This window comes from Trichoplusia ni, chromosome 15 (genome assembly GCF_003590095.1).
Source record: "Trichoplusia ni isolate ovarian cell line Hi5 chromosome 15, tn1, whole genome shotgun sequence".
NCBI lineage: Eukaryota > Metazoa > Arthropoda > Insecta > Lepidoptera > Noctuidae > Trichoplusia > Trichoplusia ni.
In genome coordinates this window covers 6,743,671-6,767,972 of record NC_039492.1, presented here as the reverse complement: position 1 = coordinate 6,767,972, position 24,302 = coordinate 6,743,671, and the positions used below count along the sequence as shown (strand labels likewise).

General features: G+C 35.2%; 3 protein-coding genes across 8 annotated transcripts in view; 2 read left to right on the top strand and 1 right to left on the bottom strand.

Annotated features, from left to right (window-relative positions):
- Window positions 1–209: 209 nt before the first annotated feature.
- Window positions 210–20,204, top strand: LOC113501453 (probable G-protein coupled receptor Mth-like 3). Of its 2 annotated transcripts, none has more exons than XM_026882603.1 (8): window positions 210–1,493; window positions 1,835–2,082; window positions 4,392–4,575; window positions 7,378–7,456; window positions 11,212–11,396; window positions 13,108–13,300; window positions 16,677–16,867; window positions 17,399–17,833. In XM_026882603.1, exons 1-8 carry the CDS (start codon window positions 527–529, stop codon window positions 17,434–17,436), a joined length of 2,085 nt encoding a protein of 694 aa, XP_026738404.1. In that variant the 5' UTR covers window positions 210–526; the 3' UTR covers window positions 17,437–17,833. The 2 variants fall into 2 exon arrangements, with proteins under 2 accessions (XP_026738404.1, XP_026738403.1); XM_026882602.1 differs by lacking the exon at window positions 17,399–17,833 and adding an exon at window positions 18,048–20,204 and having other exon boundaries at window positions 216–1,493.
- Window positions 20,205–21,139: 935 nt separating this feature from the next.
- Window positions 21,140–24,302, bottom strand: part of LOC113501450 (sodium/hydrogen exchanger 9B2-like) — a 44,943-nt gene continuing 41,780 nt past the window's right edge. For all 5 annotated transcript variants that reach the window (XM_026882596.1, XM_026882598.1, XM_026882599.1 and 2 more), the window contains one exon: window positions 21,140–22,551. In XM_026882596.1, the coding sequence (XP_026738397.1) occupies window positions 22,364–22,551 (188 nt within the window). In that variant the 3' untranslated portion in view covers window positions 21,140–22,363. The remainder of the gene's footprint in view (window positions 22,552–24,302) is intronic.
- LOC113501457 (sporozoite surface protein 2-like) lies at window positions 22,560–24,212 on the top strand. The gene has a single exon (XM_026882608.1). It carries the CDS (start codon window positions 22,797–22,799, stop codon window positions 24,105–24,107), a length of 1,311 nt encoding a protein of 436 aa, XP_026738409.1. The 5' UTR covers window positions 22,560–22,796; the 3' UTR covers window positions 24,108–24,212.

Sequence of the window (24,302 nt, the reverse complement as noted above, 5' to 3'; positions counted from 1 at the left end):
ATCGGTGCCTAGGTCACATTACTAATAGAATATTTATTTACTCCAAAAATTCTTAGTACACAATCAATCGCTTCATGTTTTATCGGTAGATATCTGATAAACATTTTAAGTCAACGTCTTTGTGCAATATCGACGCGACGTTCGCAAGACAGTCGATTCAGTGCTACGTGACGTGTTTGCTGCATAATAAATTATTTGTTATTTTTTGCTTATCTACGTAAATTTTATTAGCATTTGTTTTAGTGAATAATGTATGTGGTGTGCAGTGATCTAATTAAAATCCCCAATGTGTAACAAAAGCTCGTGAACGCCTGTGACGGACGGCATCAAGGGCGCAGCAGCCTCCAACGTAGATCGCAGACGAGCGAAGCTGGCTGTCGGCCGCATCATTGCGACGCCGACGCTCTGCTACGGCGCACGCTTCGCTAGTCCATGAAAAATAATAAACAATGCCCAACACGCCGATCGATGCTCACCACCTGTTGTGAACATTTGTATATTAAATTGTTATACAGACACCTTAGTTATGTTTATTTTACAAACAATGCGGTGCCTTATTTTTGTGAGTGTTATTGTGACCATCAGTGCCGAAATCATCCCGGGAGCCACCGTATTTCACAAGTGCTGTTCGGATGGACAAAGTTTAGTTAAAGTTTCGGATACTGAAGACTTAGAAGATGGATCATACCAGTGCATAAATCGTGTAGGTGCCTTGATTAGTTATAATGTAACAATTTCTCCCCTTGTCGTTGGTAAGAACGTGCTGGCGGAGTACGGCATACCTTCAGAATGTGAAGAAGTGCAAATGGTACACCTGATATCATCGGAATCAGATAATAGGTTCACAATCAAAAACACCTGCTACGACAGGCTAGAATTAGAAATTGTGAATGGAACATTGAAACCCTATATTCCACAAGTTGTCGGTTTAAGTTGCGTTAAAAATGAGACAGAGAGCTCTACAAAACAAGAACTAGCCGTGAACCATTTCCGGAAATGCTGTCCAGCTTTACAAAGTTACGATACCGAGTTTCATGTGTGTAGAAGTGATTCCAATTCTACGGAAGAGTTTCTATTCGAGCGTTTCAAATTAAACGACAATAGTATTTATGAAATCGACAATGGATTGAACTGTAAAATAGATCAATACAGTATAGAATTAACTCAGGAATTTTACTCTTTAGTGGTAGATGGAAGTATTTTGAAGGTTAAAAGACGGGATGGAGGTGGAGGTGGTGATATTGCTTCAGGGGAATGGTGTGTAGACCAACAATATGGAAGTAGTGGGCTTGTTGCGCGTGTGTGTTCTCTTGAATGTGCCAAGTATGGTGCTTATTGCGTGAGGAAGTGCTGCCCTATTGGTCATCATTACCAGCCTCGACGATGTGGCAGTTTCGTTAGTAAATGTGTGCCTAACAAGCCGGACGATGTCGTTCTGTTCAACATTACGGACTACTTGGAGCCATTGCTACACAAAACGCCGAATATAGCCGGTAAGCTTATAGAGTAAGAGCCCGTGGACGCCAGACCTTTAATACCGTTGGCGTTCACGGACTCTTGGACCATTACTATTTTCCCAAATTTCGCTGTGTCGAAATTTTAAATTAAGAATATTCCAAAACTCAAAAAATATCGACATTGATTAAAGAAACATTTGAATTTGCCCGATATTTAATATATAAAAAAAAAGAGAAAGAAGTAGAAGTAAAATCCATTAAGAGACATCGTTGTAAAATAATACTCAAACTCGAAAAATACTCACCAGTTCATTCAAACATGTAAGTAGTTATTAAGTGCATTGAGGATAAATGAAAAAAGGAATGTTTTATTTCAGATATCATGGGAATCCGCACTGACCTGCATTGTCCCGAGGGTCGTATTGTGCTAAACAAGTCGATTGCACGAGACCGTCATCATCTGGACCACGAAGGACACCTCGTCTCTCCAATTAGCTTCGGAGATGGCTATTGTTTAGAAGCCTTTGACAACCGTCAATGTCCTGAAAACAACATTTTCACTACCGCCGTCAACTGTTTCGTGAAGGCTCCTACAGCCGTGAAGAACTTCAAAATGTCTCTCATAGTAAGTACCAATTATATAGTAAGTACTAGCTGTTACAAATCGAAACCTGTCCCTTGGTACATAACCATAAAATCAGGAAGAAATCAATCCTATTTGTTAATCATGGTTAAAGCTGTCTGTGTGCCAAGTTTCGTCCAAATCTGTTCAGTGTTTTTTTTCGTGAAAGAGGAAGAAACACCCATACATCCATACAAACTTTTGCATTTATAACGTTATAGTATTGCTTTCAATCAGACTGGAAGGATTGATCATTAATCTAGCAACTTTATTTTTTGTAATTTTACTACAATTTGTATGATGAAACGTCTTCAAAGGCAAAATTGATGAGTACGCTGATTTACTTGTCGGAAACCGTTGAGATGTGATATTTTTGAAAGGAGTATCACTTTAATGAAATCCATTATATTCTGTTTAGATTAGACTAAGAGTCAATAGATCAATCCAATCTTTGACTGACAAACAAACGGTCAGTGACTCAATAAAGCGCTTTAGGATATTCATAGAAGTTTTCTAATAAATATGAGATTTCACCATCTTTTTTAAGCAGGTTCATTGCCATCAAGTAACGTTGATGTTTGAATTAACTTCCTTTACCCGGATCTTGTGATATAGCTGTCAAAGTCAATGTCTTGAGTAACCTTCTTCGCTTCTATAATTTACGGGATAATGTTTGGTTAATTTCTGTTCGGAGGCGGCCATAAGGGAACCATCATACAAAAACATAAACAGAGTAGGTGAGATGAGGGGTGACGTCATCGGATAGCATGTAATCATAGCCCTCTGTTAATTTCAGGCCATTATGGAGTATTGTGGATGTATTGTAATACGATAGGCTTGGTAGATTCAATTGTTTGTTTTTTTGGTTATGAAAGGGTGGCATTTGATATCATTTTAAGACAAATGCTAAATTTGGGCCACGTTAGGTAGTTACTTAAAGTCAGGCATTCTGTAATTTTTAAGGAACAAGTATTAGTTTTTACTTTATTTATGATTTATTAATCTTACAGGTTATTTATTTAACTTATTAGTCACCTTTCAGGAAACAGTCGAGTCTCTACGCTTGCAAAAATAATTTTACGTCGATATGAAGAATTCAAAACATTTGATCAGATGACGTAGATATTTCTATATTAACAAATAGTAAAATTAACTGCCAGGTTATAAGCCACGGTTACGGTCATAAAATTGTTAGCTGACAAATACATTTGCAGGTCCGCATGCAAATATATTTTTCGAATTCGTTTTAAGGAACTCTCCCTGACCGACTTGCACTCGACCGGTTATTTTATAAAACGCAAAACAATTTTAAGAAGTCAGTCAAAGGGAAATTGGATTCGATATTTTATGTGTCCATAAACAGGATATCAATGGTTTTGTTTATAAAATACAATACACGGAAAATAATTTTAAACAAAACTCACTTTGATGTCGAATAATTAAATACGTAGCGATAATATGGGGTCGCTGATAAAATAAAAAGTACTAACAATCATTTTACAGAAGATATGACGATCGGTTTATGAATAACGATCGGAATTTCTAATTTCATAATTCATCATCTGTTTTCCTTGTAACTTCTCCGTACAATCAAGAGATAATTCATAAAGTCGTTGACAGCCTGTCGATTCTTCTTTGATAACGGAAAACAATTTTATCTCATCTCTTCTAATATGAATGTACTGTTAATCACAGTCAAGAGGCCTAGAAGACGGATAACATAAAGATAGGACATCCAAATATAGCTACAGATAAACGTGGTTATGTTTTGGAAAAACTGACAGAGCCTAGCCTTGTCAATAAGTTTCCAGATTGTTTGGTTACAATCAGTTTATTGGTCTTGCTAATTTTCCACTATTACATGGTACGTAAAATGTATTTCCCAGCTTATAATATTCTTGGTCAAGGTTTGAATATAAGAACAAAAAGGTTTTTGTGATTGCTACCTTTGATCCGTACATCCAGTGATTGTCTGGCTCTGATGTTGACTGTCAGCAAGCAAGTCCTTGACCTTATCCGGTGTTTAGGAGTACAACTTAATTCAATAATAGAGAATTGTGATATGGAATGGATACTCAATACCGAGTAGCTTAAACAAAAGACTTCCACTTCAAAGTAACTGATAACAATAATTATAGATGTTTTCAAGATTTTTGGAATATTTTATTTGTGGAAGCGAAACGGCACACTATACTACGTATGCTCTGTCTTGATTTCACAACTGCAGTCTTGCTTTAATAAGTAGTGGTGTATGAATCTTTCCTCTGAATGTTCTCTCGATACCTATATTAACCCAAGTGTTCCACCAACAGTCTATCTGCATATCCAGCGTATGCCTGGCGCTGACGCTGGTGGTGTACATGTCACTGCCCGAGCTCCGCAACCTGCACGGGCGCACGCTCATCTGTCACGTCAGCATGATGCTGCTCGCCTTCTGCTGCCTCGCGCGCGTGCAGTACAACCACGTGCCCAACGCTACTATCTGCACACTACTCGGTAATATTTTGTTTACTTCTAGAGCTTTTTTCTATTTGAATTATGTGCTTCAGAAATTACTCACAGCCATTAACAGATATTTACTAAAAAAAATCATAAGCCAAAAGTCATTCCGTCTTTATTTTCTTTGACATCACACATACAATGCACAAAGTTCATATAACTTTGTCTGACGTTAAGCTGTCATATATGTAGGTAGATACACAATTATTATTGTGTTGTAATAAGAGAGACTATAAAAACAGTTTCGACGGGTCGAGAGTATTTGGACAACTTTCGGTTTAAATTTAACGTCAGATAATGTTTGAGGTGCTCTGATTCTGTTGAACACGAGTTGTCCAAAAACAACCAAATAAATTTGTATACTGTTTGGTCAAAAACCTCTTTTAAAACATTATCGAATGTTGTGCTATTTTAATTAATATGCATAAAAAGTTAGGCACTTTAAGAAATATCAAGTATCCAATGCTATACTCTTAATTTATCAAAATTTAATAAAATCCATTCACAAAAACCTTTTATTAATATCGTATAGATAAATTGATAAGAGATAGATAAGGTCAAAAAATATATGAACTGATTTAATCTAACACAATAAACTAATAAAGAAATTATAAAGAGATCGTTTGCTATCAATTCGATAGAATGCACTCGTTGAACGTAGTTAATCAAGATGTGTAACTTTGTATTACGTAAATTGCTAAATTTACACGCAAGTAGTGTAACCAAATGTTAAGATTGGCACGTTTCACAAATACTAGTTTCAATTCTCAGATAATATTATTGGTTTACACTAATTAACATCGAATGCAACAAACAAAGGCTTCTTTATTCGTTTTCTGTGAATAATATGGAGTATCTATTTAGATAGGTAAATGTAGAGATTTTAAAGTATTGGCTTGTTCCACGTCGCGGAGCATTGCGAAGAATATGATGGGCAAGCCGACCCCAACATAGTTGGGAAAAGGCGAGGCCGATGATTGGCTTTTTCCTTTTTGGTAGTTAGCAATATTCAATAGCATTGAATTCTGTGTTAAATTTTATTGCATCATAATTTAAATTCTCAAATTAATTTTATTTTTCGTGCTTCTTTTTTATCGTTGTCACTAAAGCACGCTAAAAGCTACAAATACCTCTTGCCTATGCAACACATTTTCTCTAGATATACACATAAAATCCTCGAAAAAAAATATAAAAATATATTAGATATTAATAAAGTGTTTTTACATATTTAAAGGAAGACGTAATTTGTTGATATTTCTCTAACTCTTACATTACACAGGGCGTTAGGGATTTCATATAAGTACCTATAAATATCTCCAGTATCGCGGGATCGCAGAATGTTATGATTTGGAATGCTGTAACATTATTTATAGACTTATAATAGTTCACATACTTGAGAGTATCCAAGAAATGTATCTTACGTTCAAGTATAATTAGTTACTGTTGAAGTTTGTTTTTATAAAATGACGCAAAGGAGTTAATTAGGTATCAGGGTCTCAATTCTGCAATGTACAATAGCCAATGAGTGAATGGCAATTAGATTTTTGGATTGGAGCCCTGATTCCTAATTAACCGCTTTGCGTCATTTTAGTTCCCAGAGTTCAGGATCGGACGAATCTACTCAACTTGTATGTTTGATAATTAACTCTTTCAATATCCTTTCAAGTACCAGTAAAAAACTGGGACTTTCAGTCTAAAAATCTTCATAATTATAATTATTATTCATCAAATCCCAGCGTCCCTTACCATATGCACGCACCGTCATCGAAAAAATATATTACCTAAACAATATTGAACACTGGGAGTCAGTATGAATCCGGTGAATCATATTGTATTTCGTTTTGTATAAAAATATTGAAATTCATTATTTTTCTGTTAAAGACTGCTTGCGAGTTGATGCAATATCATCTCCGCGAATTGTCCTGTTCTTATCCGTACATGAACATTCGAGTACATGTGTCGCTCTGTTTAATCGTATAATCGACTGTTATCAATAAACATATTTACTCATAATATAGAACATAACGTTATGAAAGTGATCAATGATATAATCACCGCAATGTGTCACTTTGTTGCTCAACAATGGATCGTTTATATAAACTGTTGACTGTTGTTAAGTTTTCATAGCACTTGAAAAATATTGCATGATATCACAATACTAGATGTACGTGATACAAATTATTGTTTCCTATAGTCGTCGTATCTAATTAGGCGATCTAATTAATGTCTTTCAACTAATAAATTACATTAATTTAGGATACGCATAATTTTTTATTTCTATATTCTTGTAAGCGCATCATAGCCTACCTATTGGGAAAAAATCAATGTTCTTTTAAGTTTTGGTCTTTCTAGGTCACAATCATTTTCATAGAGGAGCTACAGAGGCCTGCCACCCTCGTTGCACAATCTTTGATCATTTAACTTCAAAAGATTTATTTCTTTAGTATAATTTAATCACATAACGATCATTAAAAATAACATTAAGACGAGAAAACTCACTTGATTTGGCTAAATATTCGGGAATTCGAATCCATTTTCGGAGCTCCCTTTTAAACACCGGAAAATATATTTAGCTGTCTATCGGCATTTTATACATACACAATGGACGTTGCTCTCCTGACTTATATAGGCACATTGGAAGTATTAAAATAGTAGACAGACTCATTAAATATGTTAACAAATCATTTGTAAACCATCAAACTGTGTACAGAAGTATTGTAATCTAGGCTGCAATAGTGTGTGCTGTAAGCTTCATTAGGTATTGGAGTATAAGTATATGATGCCTCATTGTTTGCACAGGGTACGGGATCTACTTCGGGTTCGTGGCTGCGTTCGCTTGGCTCAACGTCATGTGCTTCGACATCTGGTGGACATTTGGGTAAGTTTAGTTAAGAACCAAAACATTTAGACTGCCTACTGTACAAATGACGTGTGAATGGAAGATTCAGATTTAACGTGTTATTAGTCTTTTGCAAAATTCGAGTCTCGGTCGTGCCTTTAGCCCTGTTCCCAGCCAATTTACGGTTGACACGTTTAAAATTCTGGGAAACATGTTCGGAAAGATTTGTAGTGTGATTTTAGTCCATATTTAGTTGTTTTGCAATGAATATAAACTCCAAAGCACAAATACTGTCACGAAAAGCATTTATAAAAACAGTATAAACACTTCATCATCAGCCTAGCCTTTTCCCAACTATATTGGGGTCGGCTACCAGTCTAACCGGTTTCAGCTAAGTACCAGTGTTTTACAAGGAGCGACTGCATATCTGACCTCACCCCAGTTACCTGGGCAACACGATACCCCTTGGTTAGAGTTGGTTGTCAGACTTTTCAAGCTCCTGACTACCTGTAACGACTGTCAAAGATGTAGGAATAACAGCCGGGACCCACAATTTAACGTGCCTTCCGAAACACGGAGGAACTCGTTATGACAAAGATGGTCACCCATCTACGAACCAACCGCGTCAAGCTTTGCTTAACCTGTGATCGATTCACTTATGCGGTTATAGCTTAGCCACGAGCTCCTCTAAAAGTAAAAACACTGGCATATAGCTATAATCTTAAAAAAAACTAAATTGGAATCGCTGAATCAGTTCGGGAGGTAAGTAGAATGCCACAGATAGACAGACATGATAAAATGTAATATATACCTCTTGCGTCTTATGTACCGTTAGACTTGACCTTATGCTTATATTAATTGCTTTTCTACGTTCACGGGCTACAACTTAATTCAGTAATTTCTTGAATCAAAATTCTAGGCTAAACCAATATAGATTGCCATCGACAAAAGGAAAACATGCAATTAGTAGTTGTGCTAAATGAAACTTGTTATTCATATTTATCATATCATACGTATCAAAATTATTAAAGGTCTTCTTCACGTGCACCTCATAACATCCAATTCAGTTCATGGCTGAAATGTGTAATAAGAATGTGTTTATATCGTAGCACAGAAAATATTCTGGCGAGTATAGTGCCAGACACAGCATGCAGTGTTGGACTATTTACTAAAGTGTATCAAAATCAAGTTCACTCGATAAATTGGCCGTCAGGTAGAGAAAAGCGTTGTAGATCTAAAAGCTCTTATTGTGTAAGATTGACACCGCTTATTGAAACGTTTGAAGTACGATGAATGGAATTGTATAAACGAAACTGATTTATTCGTTCCTAAATCAATGTGGGTTCCACAAATTCTGTTGTAGATGAAGTATTGGTTCTTGATAATAAGTCGATCTATCAACCTACACAACCGGATTTTACAGATGTGTAACGATACTCTACGTTCGGTTGGAAATTCAGGCTGAGCAATGAGTAACGCAACGGGATACACTGTTTATGTTACTGAAAATGGGCGGTAACGATTCTTGCATTCAACATTTCCATTCAATAAGGCATCGGTAACGTAATATCTCGTCATTCTTGACTGTCATCGCTGATTAAACAAATCCGTTGAGCATTGCTCGAAGTCGTTTGTCGCAATGTGGGTAAATATTAGTTTAGTCTTAGTTATCGATAAGTTTACATACCGGCTCTTTGATATTTGCACATGGCGAGAATCCCCGGGGCCGCGTTAAGACGTCCAAAATAAATATACAAACATAACTAATTCTCCAATGATCTAATGGAAGTTAAACAATGGATAATAATAGCAACTCGTTGTTATACTTATTTATTAATTATGATGTTGGCTACATTTTTATGGGGAATAACATTGGATTTGTTATGAAATCAATAAAATACAGGATGTAAAACTAGATAGCTCATTATCAATGTACATAACCAGAACCATGTTTTGAACCATTTGTTCAACCAAGAGAAGATGATATTCTCTTAACTTATTTCCTGTTATCCTTTTGATGAATAAAAAACAAATAGTAAGTATTTGTATTTGTTTTGCTAAAAATATAGCCCAGAAATTTGGCATTATATGGGAACAGCCTGCTCTTGATTACAGTCGCTTATTTTTAGCTAGAAATATTTTAGTACACTTCTGAAAAATTGCTGCTAATTAAAAATAATTGTATGTTATCTCTTGATTCAAATGCCACTATAGAAATTTAATAAAATGTATCGTTTTGTGCAAAGTTGGATCGATATTTCCCTTGAGAAATGTATTGTAGTGAAGTCTACATGTCGGACTGAGCCCAGTTTGAGTGGGTGCGGTTTAGGACTAACGTGATATCACCCCGCCCTCTGTTCATCGGAGCCCAGGTCGTGTCTGCCAATTTTATTGTAACATATTTTCCTAGTAATAACAATATTTGTATTATGACATACAGAACATACAAGACAGTAGTTAGGCACATGTTTTTTCACAATTTGCTCCTGGACTTTATTCTCAACTAATTCAGAAAATGTCGTCAGGAAGAAAACGAAAAGTTGTTGTTGTATCTTGGTTATTTTGTAAACAATAGAAGATGACGTAGACGAATTACGGTTCGAATTTGAATTGGGTATTCGCATATTCCAAATCTACATAAAATTTTCGTTGAACGTTTCTTATTGAGCGCTGATGGAGAGTTTAGCTTCCCGTTTGTAATAGCTACAGCCTTGAGAAGCGTCAGCGCAGTGAGATGGAACCGTTTACCCATTATCTTTACAATCAGTCTACGTTAAATAAATACGTTCACACTTCTACGTTCGCTGTCATTTAATTTACAATTCATTACATATTCATAATGTATTCCATTTAGAAACGACAAAATAATTGTTAGTCTGTGTTTCACAATTAAGTAAAAGCTCCATTCATGTTTCTAATGAGAGATTAAAAAGACCAAGCGTGACTATTACAATTAGCCAGAACTAATGAAAACCGACAGAATAGAAAAACGCACTTTACGTTTGGGATCGTATAGGTAGGGCACTAATTAAACCACGTCATTACTACCACAATACTGTGAAAAATTACAGTGTTGAATATGCAAAGTATCTACAAAGCGATTCATATTATAAACGATCTATGAAGGTCGTGTACTTTACAAACTTTTATTTAAAATATGGCCGATTATTACGATAACATTCATAAACCATACGCATCATACGTATGGTAAGTGTTAACGCTTTTGTTTATAATTTCATAGTTCAGCTGAAGTATACATGATTGTATGATTAGTAGCAAGCATCCCTATCTAAACGCGTAATGAACTTATTATGTTTAAAGCTTCGTTATCTAGGGCTTAATTTTTATCGGAATTCGGTCGGAAATATCGGTATCGGATGCTTGTTATCATGTGTATTTAACTTAGTGATTAGTGAACGAATCCCCATGACCCAACGGACTTAATGGGAGTAGTAAAAACCAATAAAGACCCCATAGGTACGCGCTAACAGCTCGCGTCACGCCGTTACCACTGGTATGTTTGTAAAACCGCCATAAAGTAAATGGGCAGCAGTGTTAATGTATGAACACCATCCCCTATATATAGTCTTATGCTGTTTTGTTCTTGAAAAATATTATTATAATTGCGATAGTTATAAAAGCGTACTAGTAGATTGATCAAATGGCCATACCGTGCATTGAGGAGATTGGCCCGTGGGCCGTGGCCCATCGTAAATTACTTAATCTCGTGGATGTGTCTTCGGATTATTTCAGCAGATTTTTTTTTCTAGTTACATATTGCTCTATTTCCGTAGGAGTGTACGTACAGTGCAGCCGATGCGCAAGGCGGACGCAGAGCTCCGCCGGTTCCTGTGGTACTCGCTGTACGCCTGGAGCTCCTCCATCCTGCTGACCCTCATCGTGTACCTCTTCGACAAGTACCCCGTCACCTCCGTCCTTGATGCTAACGTGGGCGTCGGGATGTGCTGGTTCGGTACATGTAAGTATTTTCTTAGACAATTATGAGCTCGATCCAAAATTTTAGAGATTGATTTTGTTCTGACATCAATTTTGATTTTTTTCTTATCTTTTGTAGTTACTCTTACATGCCCGTTATACTTCGAAAAAATGAACAAAGTGTGTCTATGAAAACATGGTGTAATGACCTTGCATATTTCTACGAAGTGTACATACTTAATTTAATTTAGACGTGGTCTAAATTTATGCAAACTTTAGTTATTATATTTTGTGCTGTTTAAAACTGTTGCTATTGATTTATTCACATCATTTATCGAACTATAGTGAAGAGTTTTCAGTGCTCTGGGACTGAATGACTCACGTCTATGATGAATATGCTAAATGTACAAAATATTATGAATCTATCCTTCATAAGAATGTTCGGTTGTTGATAGATGTGAAATTTCGGTAAACGCCCGCACATTTAAAGTAAACTCCCGGTGGAGTTCTGCGTACAATAAAAATAATAAACACAACTATTTCGTCATTGATTCTTACAACTACAGAATTTTCCGAATTATATTTTTTGCTCATTTCACACCTTGATATCTGTATTAGAAACAGTTCTCACGTATTGTTCAGGCCTCAATAACGGAAGTGTAATTTTTTTGCTTAGTACCGATTTGCTGACGTAAACGGTAGTGACAATAGTTAAGGAAAGAATATAGAAACATTTAATTACATCTAGGATATTCTAAAATACAATATTTATTCCTGTTCATGTGATTTTTTGATACTGCAAACAATAGGCTTCGCTGTTTAGCCAGTGCCCTATATTGTGATGTAATCTGTTAACATGGTCTATCGAGTGATACAAATATTGGCCCATGATTAATTAAGTTGTCTAGCCGACGCGTAGCATCTTTGTAACTGGGAAACACATCTGTCTAATTGACGAGTGTTTATCTGAGTAGGTGGGATAATTCTGTTTACACGACGTGTTGGTCAAATAATTCCAAGAATTCATGACAGAAATATTTTTAAATGCAGTTGTCATAGGTGAATAAATCTATCGCATGTAGATTGATAGATAGATAGATAGATAGAATATGTATTACTATGTATGTATGTATTCAGTCACTTTTAAAGTAAATCTAATAATATGAACGACAGGAATCCAACAGTCATTGACCTTACATTGACACAGTTCATGTAAACATTTACTTTTACTTTTAATTTTCAGTCTCAGAAAACAGATCTTAACGGATCTTACCATTCAACCTTTACAAGACTTTGGAATTTTGCATATAAAAAGTCCCTGATCATTCCAATCAACATCGGTACCAATATCTGACGTCATTTTGGTTTGTACAATAAACGAGCCAAGTCATTCCAGCATTGTCCACGGTAGTTTTTGCCGTACTTCAACCGCTAGTTACTTTAATGTTCAAAGTGGTTTATCCCTCAATAGATATTTATGCTGTAATCGATGTTGAATGACAACATCTCACAACAGTACCTAATCATCATCCATAGATTTAAAATGTAATATTCTTAAAGTTTTTTGACGGCCAGTGTAGTAAATATAATGTCCTCCTTTTTAAGTTACGTCATTAGTTTTTTCTTAAACAATCCCTTTATATTTACACCTCCAAACGGGTTTTCGAAAAGGATTTCTCTTTTTGTTTTGGCTGGGTGTTTATTATATCCTCTTGAGTATCTTTGATGCATAATATAAATGTTGGTATTTGCAGTTCAGAACACCCGTTCGGATTGGCCGCACTACATATTCTTTGTGATACCGATGGGTCTGGTGACCTGCACCAACTTTGTGTTGTGGGTGCTCACGGCTCGGCACTGCGCTCGTGTCAAGTCCGAGGTCCATAGACTGCAGGCTGGCTCCGTAGGGGACCGGGCCAAGAGACGCTTCCGAGTCGACAGAGCCAAGTAAGTAGATTTTTTCAAATTGTAAAAGTACTATTTGTTGTTGTTTTATAACCATTAATGATTCATCATCAGTTATCTCATGATTTAATGTACTATTTGCGACTGAAATTAGCTAGGCATCTCCGAAATTTATTGAATATGATAAATTAGCTTTATTGAATATTATAGAAACCTTATTTGAATAAATGTTCGACTGAAATTATATCTTTTTTCTCAGAAAATGTTCATTTTGCTCGACTCTCTAAAACAGCGTCAACAAGTGGGTTAGAGGAAGATCAACAAGTGGATTACGTTCTAATTTAAGTAGCTATAAACTTGATACAAGATTTGGCTGTTCGGGATTCATTCATAAATATTAGAAATGATTGATCTACTTCAACGAGCACAGATCTCTGTCCTGGTTTTTAAAAGGTTTAAATAACCTGTTCATCAACCTTTTGCGATCAATCTTAGGATAACTTTTTTGAGATCTATTCATTTAAAGTATTTTTCAGTAGACCGGCGGATAATCATTCGTCCAAAGCCATCACAAATTCTTGAAATAAAAACAAACCGTAAAAATCGCTTAATAGTATTGAAAAATACCTATTTTAGAATCTATTTCTACTAATAATCCGACTGCCAGTATTTTTACCCGCTGCTGATTACTTGGTGGTCAAGGAATTATTCACGAGTATTATTTTTAGCCAGAACATGTCGGATAAACCGAGATACTGTTTATTTTAGTTTTTACTAGTAAGCCCGATGTTATAATTTGTTGTGAATAACTTTATTGTAACGTACATAAATACAGAACAATTGCTTCCGTTGTATATATAACTCTGACAAAGCTACTTAAGCATTAGAGGCAAAAAGTCCCTAACTCTGAAACGGAACTTTTAAATTGCAATTACTTGAATAATTCCGTAGCTTTTATGTTCTTTGCTTACGCCACTTTACCGTTGCTGTCGTCGAAGCGAGACAGAGTATTACATGAAGTATCGGTGAGTCTCGCTCTCACACTCCTTTAAGAGCGGTAGACTCGCGTATGTTTGTTTGTCATTGCCCTACGCATCACTACTTGGATTTTAATAAGGATATTATGCGTATAAGTGTGATTAACAAGTCACTCCTACCTATTAATGAATGAAGTGGACGTCTGTCAGGAGAATAATTACTCGAGCTCGTTAAGTAATAACATGAATGCCATGTTATTGTTGCATTATGTGTTCACTCGTATATTGTCAGAGTTATGGTAGCCTACCTTATAAAAACTAAAAACAATTGTTTAAAATTCTGAATGGACCAGCATTTAAATCATCTTTCCTTTCGACACAAAAATTTGTGCTTTAATAAGACAGTAGTCGAAATACTGTGATAAGTAGAGTAAACGAACCATATGAATTTTATCTATTTAGGCGTCTTTTTGCACTAAAAATATAATAAAAACAAATCGTACCAAAAGGTGTTTACGTGAACGAACAGATAAAGAATATTGGTATCTTTAATAAACACATACAATATGTTGTTTTGTTGTCATTCGCTTTTGTGCGAATTGAAACAGTAAACAATTCTTTTGAAAATCATTATTTCGTTGGGATACGAATTAGTGGAAAGCGTAGCGATATTTTCCGACTATACAATATAATATATTGCTCTTGGGAACTTGTGTTTTTCATTACGGCCCGTCTATGTCATGTTACTAGTATCTATGATTAAAACAATAAGTAATATTAATAAAGAACGTTGAATGAATATTGGCGCGTTCATTGACATTGTAGTTCAAATATTGCGCTAGATAAAATATGTTTTGGACAATAATCCCGATAAGTATTCGTTTTCCTCATTCTGTCAATAGTGACATGTTGGATTTCATCAAAGTTCATCTCCAATATTTCTAGATAAGTGTAAATATTTCGAATAAAACCATGCCATGTCTTACTTTCCATGAACAGTTTTTTAAACAAGATAATTTTAGAAGAAAGTACAACACCTTACAGCAGCAAAAGCGGTTTTTGTTCGAGTGTTCATTTTAAATTTAATAATATTTATTACATAGCACAGTAGTTTTTGTCTCCAGTTATACTAGGAAGATGTGAGAAGTAATATACGCTGTTAATTGACGTTATCAAGGCGGATATCATTTGAGGTTTTTGTAGTTATTTGAACGCGCGATGATATTAACTTTACCACCAATTAGCAAGAATATAGGTAGTTAATTCTTATATGGATTTTCCAAAGAACAGGCAAACAATAAAGGAAAAGTGCATTGGTATACAATAAAGTAAGGAAAGACATCTATTTTTATCATATTATACTATAGTACCTACTCATGTAGAGAACGTCAAGTTTAGGTTTAATTTGTCAAAATTACAGAAAATGTACTGAACTCTGTAACAGGGATTTTACTAAATCGTGTACAGAAATTCATGCTTAAGCAACTTTGCTTGTTTGGCTGAAATGTTTCGAAATATAGCAAGAATCTATTAAAGAAGTAACTGCTCTTTATTCTGCACTGAAATTATCTTAAAAAATACTTCAGGTACATTTTTAAAACCACAAATATATTAACACTTAATCACGATCTTAATCACCTGACTGCTATACGACTGTCCCATAAAATATTTATTCTCGGTTTAATGAGGCGGTCATAAACAGGGTGGTTTTATCTTCACACCCATATCACTAAGCAAGTCATAACTATGACCTAAGTAAGTAATTATCGCTTTATATTCAGTTCAGCAAGTTCAAGGTTACAGAGACGGGACACGAGTATTGTATTCCTACCTCATAAAAAACTATACAAGTAGGCTATAAATGGTGGACCGTTTTTGGATTATGATATCAGCCTGTATGTTACAAAGTCGTCCACAAGTACATTGTTGAATGCAAACTCTTTTTAAGTAAAGAGGAGGAAACGCTCGTACCCATTGAAAAGTTACCAAAGGAAAAGACCAAAAAGTTTTTATTCGGAAAATCTTGCAATATTTTCCAAAAATTATGCAATGAATTATACAATTATTTGAAGCATAAAAAGTTCGAAGTAGTTAACTCCACTACGACCACAAAAGATGAGGTAAGCAACTCAAGTAGATTGAAATGAAACTTCAGAAATTTAATGGAGGTTACAAAGGTTAAGCTAACAAAATATAGGTACAGTCAGCAACAAATGTTCATGACATCTATAGGATATAAAAGGCCCTTGACAATCATATTCACTGATTTGAGATGTGGCGCTAACTCGTATATTCATATTAAGAGATGAGGCGGGGGAAAAGAACTTAGACTCGCATTTCTACTGATAAACTTGTTGAGCACCAATATTAAGACTTTTGAAACATATTTGAAAATCTTGTTTATTGTACAAATTCGTAAATGGTGTTGTACGTGTTTCCAGATACGTCTTGACTGGCAAGCTGTGGGTGGTGATGGGCGCGGGCTGGATCTCCGAGCTGCTGTCCACCCTGGTGACGGACCCGTTGTGGCTGTGGAACATCATCGACCTCATCAACGAACTTCAAGGAGTCTTCATATTCCTCATCCTAGTTATGAAACCTAAGCTTTATTACCTCGTGCGGAAGAGGCTAGGTAAGATAGTTTTTATATTTGACTTTCTAAGCTTAAAGACGAGCTTTTATACTCTGCGGGTAGTTTTTCTTGACGCAAAAAAGGCAATAAGATATTGCCCTTTTGTTTTTAGACACGCCTAATTACTTTGTCCATATTATACTTTCATAGTCTTGCTGATTACCTTTCTTGCGAAGCAGTACAAAAAATAGACAGACTTCTATTCGAAATATAGTACCCAGGTACTCAACAATTAGAATAGAGCTTGTTACATTTGGCTCTATTCACTCGTTGTTGAGTGAAGACGAAATACGTCACAAAGAAAAGGAATTTCATAAAGTCGTATTTTTCCTATGCCTACCAATAAAATGGTGGACATAAACAAATTATTGCTTATTTGTGCGTCGTGATTATTCAAGCACTTATCTATGTTCACGGAATTGATAGTCTCAAGAGGTGGCTAGAGTTCGATGAAATGATGAATTTATTTGATGACTGTTTTACGTTTTCACAACATTGTGTTATAGTGAGAGATGATTTTATTGTTTTCAGGTTGTTCAAGGATACCGATTGATACAAGTATATACTAGTGATAATTTATAAACGTTGTGTCTTGTTTAATTATCACAATTTCTATTAACTAGTTTACAAAGTCACCGTCGACGTGGCCCATCTACATGTTTAGACTGAAACGCTTAATTAACACACGATGCTAACATTCCAGCAAGATGAGACGTCTTGCGATATTTCCGACTACTGTTCTCGAATGTTAATTTTTCTTTTGCACTATTTACTATCGTAATGCCTTATGTTGTCTGCACCAAACTTACTCAGTGTTAATTTAATTCAATACTTACCATTGCCGGAATTTTAAAATAGGAGTTTTATTCTTATCTCTTCGATTCTAACTGCGATTTTTCTATTGCATCCATAAATTGAATTCAACTTTATGTTCACTAGGGTCCCTAAGTTCATTAATAACATAGTAATAAATATTAAGTCTTTAAATTCCAGTAGGTATAGTCAAAATCATATTCCTATTTATTAATACGTAATAATCATATTTCATCAAATACGCTTCAAAATTGTACGATTAAAAGACTTTTAAAGACAAAAATAATAATGACTCCCTATATATAATGTATTTGTTTGTTTATGTGAATGTTGGTGACTAATACTTGTAATTGTACTAATACGACAGGGCTGGAGAAACCCGACGCTCAGAAGAACGGGACGTCGTCGTCTGCGCGTACTTCGTCCACATTCCTGTCTCGAGCAATCAGCACGGACGAGAGAAACAACGCCCGCCTTTCCTTACAGAACAATATTAAGCAATCATAATCTCCCACATTATACAAAATTGTTTTACTAATTGACGCCACTGTAGAAAAGTAATCTAAATTTAGAAAGCACGAGCTTTACAAGATTTTATTCTTTTGTCAATGGCTGCCTGTTACGAATTTTTGCAAGTAAAATTTGACGATGGCAGCTCCCAAATGAATTCATAAAATAAACTAATAATATGATCTAGTGATAAACCCTGTAGATAAATTAGTTATGGAAATGAATGAAACAAGGAAAGTGATACGAAACTCTCAAGTACGGGCTCGTTTGATTCGTGTTGGAAAGTATGATGATGGGTTGAGTCCAATATGATGGTTATAAGGTCAACCACCAAGTCTTGAAGTACCACCACGACGCACCACCACTACGCTTTGACAACAATAATAATCATATTATTGTTGTCAAAGCGTGACAGCGCAATATACGGGGAAGAGCGGTATCTCTCTTCGACATACACAATAATCATACTTTGAGCCGTGGCGGTGGTAGGCCCCAGGGAGCCTTTCCTTATCTTAAAGTGAGACTGTGCCTTTTTAGCTTATTACATAACTACAATAGTTAAGTTTACTATGAGATGAGGTTGAAGGCCTCGGGACTTATACAATAATTGTTAATTTCAATTGTAATCAGTTTAGGTTTTCATCCGGCTCTGTTCTCGACACAATAACAGCTTCCTGATAGCATGTTCGTGTTTGCATCAATGTCATATTTCCATTATAAATCATTACAAAATTTAATATTGGTCTAGTCATAGAGTAAGATAGTGGTATCATGCGTGAAAGCGGCTGTTTTGAATGTATTTATGTTAAGACCTTGGGTTCTGCGGCTTTTGTTATTTTGGATCCTGAACGGAATGTATTTAAGTAGAAAAGCAAGAGTTGTACTGTTAATCTCAGAGTTGATTCTGCAACTTTAATTATACGAGCTGTTAAGGTTGTGGGGCTACCACCAACTCATCGTAAAACTGTAGTGGAAGCGTGACTCTCTTGTCTCCCTTTCACAAGTGAAACGGTAGGCCCCGGGGTTCCGATTCTGATATTTACAAGGGCTGATGAATTAATGGAGATTTGATTAATGAATTTCCAATTATTGTGTAATAATACAAATAGTGTTATATTGAATCCAGTAGCCATTCATTCGCCGGCCATTGTAAGTAGTTTAATTGTGGCCCAGAGCATCAAAAGCCGCGGATTACTGAATGTTAGTGCCTTGAACGTGGCTTAAATGAAAATGTTGAGTGAGACTATCTTTAGAGATATGTTATGATTGCCAACTTATGTTTCAACTGATTTACCTTTACTACCAAGTATTTTTTAAGTATTAATTTGTATTATCGTTTAATTTACTTCTGTATTATGATTTAGTATTACTAGATACGTTTAAATACAATAAGATTTCTTAATTTAATGTAGGAAGTTACTTTAGTAGTATCGTACTTATAATTTCTTTTGATTCAGTCTGAAAATTTCTTGTTTATTTTTGTACAGCTTCGGAAGATCACATTTTTATGTTAATCGAGTTTGATTCTTATCGATAAGTACTTAAGTTCCATATTTTAGCTCATTTGATTCAACAAATGGCTTGTCTGTCCATATGATTACAAAAAATATGTCAATCCGTATAGAAATACCAAATATGTGTGTTTAAAATGCCTTCTTAAACACACATAACCTAAAAAGTACTATGATTTAACTATTATGTACTCAAAAAGATTGATTGTCATTTTAAAAATTGTTTATACAAAAGCAATTAAGCAAGTATTAATGTCTAGTGTATAAAAACATATTTGCACAGTTTAACTATAACCATTGCATAATTTTCTCAAAATGGTTACTTGAATAAATGTCACTTTCGATTATTGTCACTTGTTTTAAAACTATTTTCACTTTTAAACACCGTATTAATACTTTTTACAATTACAAACTAGAGAATTAAATGTTAACAAGTACGAAACAATATTAAGACAAAAAATCAAAATTGGAAAAGACGAAAAAATAAAGCTTTTTTCATTCCATTTATGTTTTTATTTAATGACCTTTTAACAGTAATGAATAAATTAACTTGATTCCTATTCGGAGGTCTAAAAACCTTTATCACCTGATCAAAATGTTGAAATTTTACATTATTTAGGTCTACGTGATTCGAATGCATCCTCTAAAAAACACAACACAAAATGTAACATTTCAGTAGACCAATGTTTTTACAATGGCCGATGAATTAATGAAAACTGGCTTAAAAAGACTTTTTTTTTTCCTACAAAATAATTTGAAAATTCGGTACGAGACGGCACACTCAAGGCCAATACAATGAATTTCCAATTATTGTCTTGACAAAATGCTTAAGAAAATAGAAATAATTACAATTTTAATCCAATTGCCACTCATTCATTAACCATTGTAAATAGCAGAATCGGGGCCTTGTACAGTACATTCAAATTTCGTTTCAAATTGATCAATGCAGCGAGTGGGCAAGCAGGAGAGGGGTGTTTTAACAAGGAGTTAATTCATTGCTTCCTTTTTAATTTTTTTGTGGCAAAATTTAGTTCTTGGTAGTACCACCACCAATCAAAGCCTCTGTACTCCACTTTACGCCACGTGCCTTGTATTGCACGGGCACGGTTCAACAACTGGAATAACATTACTATAAGACGTGGCTCTTGAGCTTATCAATATGGATGTGTTGCTACTGTGCTGCTTATAACTATCTATTTATAGATTTGATAAATACGTAAATAGTAGTCAAATTAAAACGTCAACTGGCCACGTGAGAATTCGGCAATTATTTAGGTCACACCACTGTTTGTTTCGGGGAAAAATATTCAGGACATGAGAATAACCTCTGTTTTAAAGTTAGTATGGGATGAATGGGAATCAACCCCTATAATATTTTTTATAAACAGAAAAATAAAAAAGACAGGTAATAGAAACAACAAAAATAAATATACAACAATAGTTATCTTTGTAATATTTTATTGCTTTTATACTTTTTTGAATATTGTTCATCAAATTTCGTTTATAATCTTTTCAAATATTATATTTTTTGAATATCATAATTCCGTCATATCTAAACATTCAACATAATATATTTTTCTTTGTTGAAAGTGACAATGTGTGAAAATGATCTTATAATAGTTAATACTTTTGTGATAGGCGATGTCTGCTATGTTATTATTTATTATTTAAAATAATTTGGTCCCACAGATCACTTTACCTAAATTGAATTTCATCATGCACAAAAGTACTTACATAACAATGTGATTTCGCGGTGTTATTTACAAATGGTACAATAAAAAACTAATCAGTACGTAGTGGTTGCAATACGTACATATAAATGAAGAAATGTTTTTACATATAATGTACAGACTACTTATATATCTAAAATACATATTGACAATGAGCAGTGGACATGCTGCATCGAGCCTTATGTTAAATAATTGTTTGTACCGAATAACATTAACAAATATCCGTTCTGATACCTATACTAAAGATTTTCATAAATAATAGCAATACTGATGACCACTATGCAATAAACTTCTAGGAATATAGTAGACAAACAATACTTATAAGTTAAATATGTTCTTACAGTGGTAATATTCTCGTAATTATTTTTATAATTAATCTTCACTAGCGAGGTTTTTAAGATACCAAATAATTAAGTAAGTATACACCTTTATCACATCAAAGTTAATAGAACTACAATAATCCTATTCTAAACCCTCTAAGTACCTAATAATATCGTTAGAAACAATGTTTCCGGAGCTATGGGCATTGCTTGATATATTTCATGTGGAATAATAAATATTAGAACATACAAAATGAGGTGCACATTATGGAATTCTTTTTTTTCACAGGATAAGGTTTTATGTACTGTATACAAATTGCTTAACAAAAAAGAACATATCGATTCCTACAAGTAGTATAAACTCCTCGGTGATTCTTAAGCATCTACGGGCAAATCTACAAATGAATAAATTAATGGGACCTGTAATTTTGAGCTGTGATTAACATCTCTAGCAACTCGTCGAATGCATGACTCGTATGTCATCGGCCTCGCGTCGCACATCAATGAACCTATCTAAGAGATAATATTAATGGCGTTAGAAAGAACAGGTCGATTCGAATGAGGTCGCATACAATGACATTTATGATTATAGAAGGTTTGGGGTTGATGCACTCAAGCGTGGTTACTGGGCTGCACTGTGATGGGTGCTGGGGTGCTGTGGGCCGCTGCCGAGGCCACGCGCCCCTTGGGGCTGCTCGGCCGCGAGTCCTCCGCCTCCGCTTCAGCGTCGCGCTCCGCCACCTCCTCCTCATCGATGATCGATATGTCACGGATAGACGGCCGGTGAGATCGACGCCAACCTGCACACAATTATCCTCATATGAACAATATTTTCTTATGAACTTGAATATGCTACTAACGTAACAGGAAAATAGTTATAAAGCTAAGTGGCGTGTAGGTATGGTTCATTACAAACAAGGTTGAACAGTGAACACTTGTGTCTGTCACTTATATGTGAATAGTAAGATAAATAAGGTCAAAGTTTATCAGATAATTCTTCTGTTAATGAGTAGTGAGCGTTAGTCAGTGTTTAATAGTCGTTAAAATGTCGAGGACAGTGCACGGTGTTTATATAACAATAATAGTGACTGTTTTATATTGTGGTTCATGCAGTTGTTTACAGTTTAACCAAGAAAATGTTGTCAACAAGAAGTTTGACAATGAATTAGACGCAGAATCTTTTTTATTGGTAGAACCTATAGAAACAAAGAATTATGTGGAAATTATACCTGAAGATGATGTAATGGTTTCCAATATTAAAACTGTGGCAGAACAGGAAAATGATAAACAGGCAGATCGAACGATACCATTACGAAAAAAACGGCAAGCGTATCAAGGCTATACCCAGCTATATCCACAATTACCAACGGGAACTCCGTATAATCCATATCAACCACAGCCTAATTATAACCCTTCGGCTCCTACCCCATACACGCAAGGACCGCGGCAATGGAGTTCAACTAACCACACCTCGTTTGGTCCGGCCCACCCTCCACAACCGGGTTACAATCCGAATACAGGGTTTACTCAAACTCAAGGGACTCATAATTATTCGCAACCAGGATATCCTAACTACAACAACCAAAATGGAGGAGCTAATCACAATAATCCACCTTACAACCCATTCACTAATCAATTTGGAACGGTGAATTCAAGCTATCCACACAATAATTATAACAGGTCAAACACCCATTACCCCAACAGTTCGTCGAATGGGAAATATCCATTCTACAATCAGACTTTTAACTATCTACACAATACTGGCAGCCATAGACCCCCAAATGCTACACATTCTGGTTACCCCAATCCGTATCCAGGTGTAGGACCATCGCTACCCTATCAGGGTCAATATCCGCATAGCCCATATAATACAACATTGCCATCTAGGCCGAACCAGTGGCAACCAAATTATCCAGGATCAAACTATCCGTCATCAAATAATAGCTTCAATTCGAACTTTCCAAGAAATTCGTCTTTTGGACAATATCCTCATAATCCAACATCACCATACGCTAATAACGTGACGTCACATTCAAGACCCAATCAATGGCAACCTAATTATCCAGGGTCGAATGGACAATACCCGACCAATACCAACATGAATCCTTATAATCCTTCACCATATGCTCCTAGGAATTCCAGCTCCAGCTCACCCTATGGCAACAACGCGTCTACGCAATGGCAGCCAAACTATCCGGGTTCAAATGGACAATACCCAAGCAATACCAACCTGAACCCAAGTTATCCTTCATCAAATTCTAACTATCCCCAAAATAACTTTTATTATCCCCAAACAAATAACTCCGCGTATGATGACCCCAGAAAAGTGTCACCACAAAGATTCTCTTATCATTAAAAATGTTTTTTTTTGTTATTTTTGTCTAAATAGGCTGAAGTTTGTTTTTGTTTGAATGTGACTTTGACTTATTCTAATGGATAAATAAATGTTTTACCTCATAAATGGCGTAGAATTATTACGACTTTTTAGTTCATTTAAAACGACTTGTGATCGTTACTAATTGTTAAATTGATCAATATCTTTTTAATAGTT

Excerpts from the sequence above, each read along its gene's own strand:
- LOC113501457 (XM_026882608.1), top strand. The coding sequence starts at position 22,797 with ATGTCGAGGACAGTGCACGGTGTTTATATAACAATAATAGTGACTGTT.
- LOC113501453 (XM_026882602.1), top strand. The coding sequence starts at position 527 with ATGTTTATTTTACAAACAATGCGGTGCCTTATTTTTGTGAGTGTTATT. Across the intron at positions 2,083-4,391 it reads ACTTCAAAATGTCTCTCATA|TCTATCTGCATATCCAGCGT; the intron begins GTAAGTACCAAT and ends TTCCACCAACAG. Across the intron at positions 13,301-16,676 it reads TTCCGAGTCGACAGAGCCAA|ATACGTCTTGACTGGCAAGC; the intron begins GTAAGTAGATTT and ends ACGTGTTTCCAG.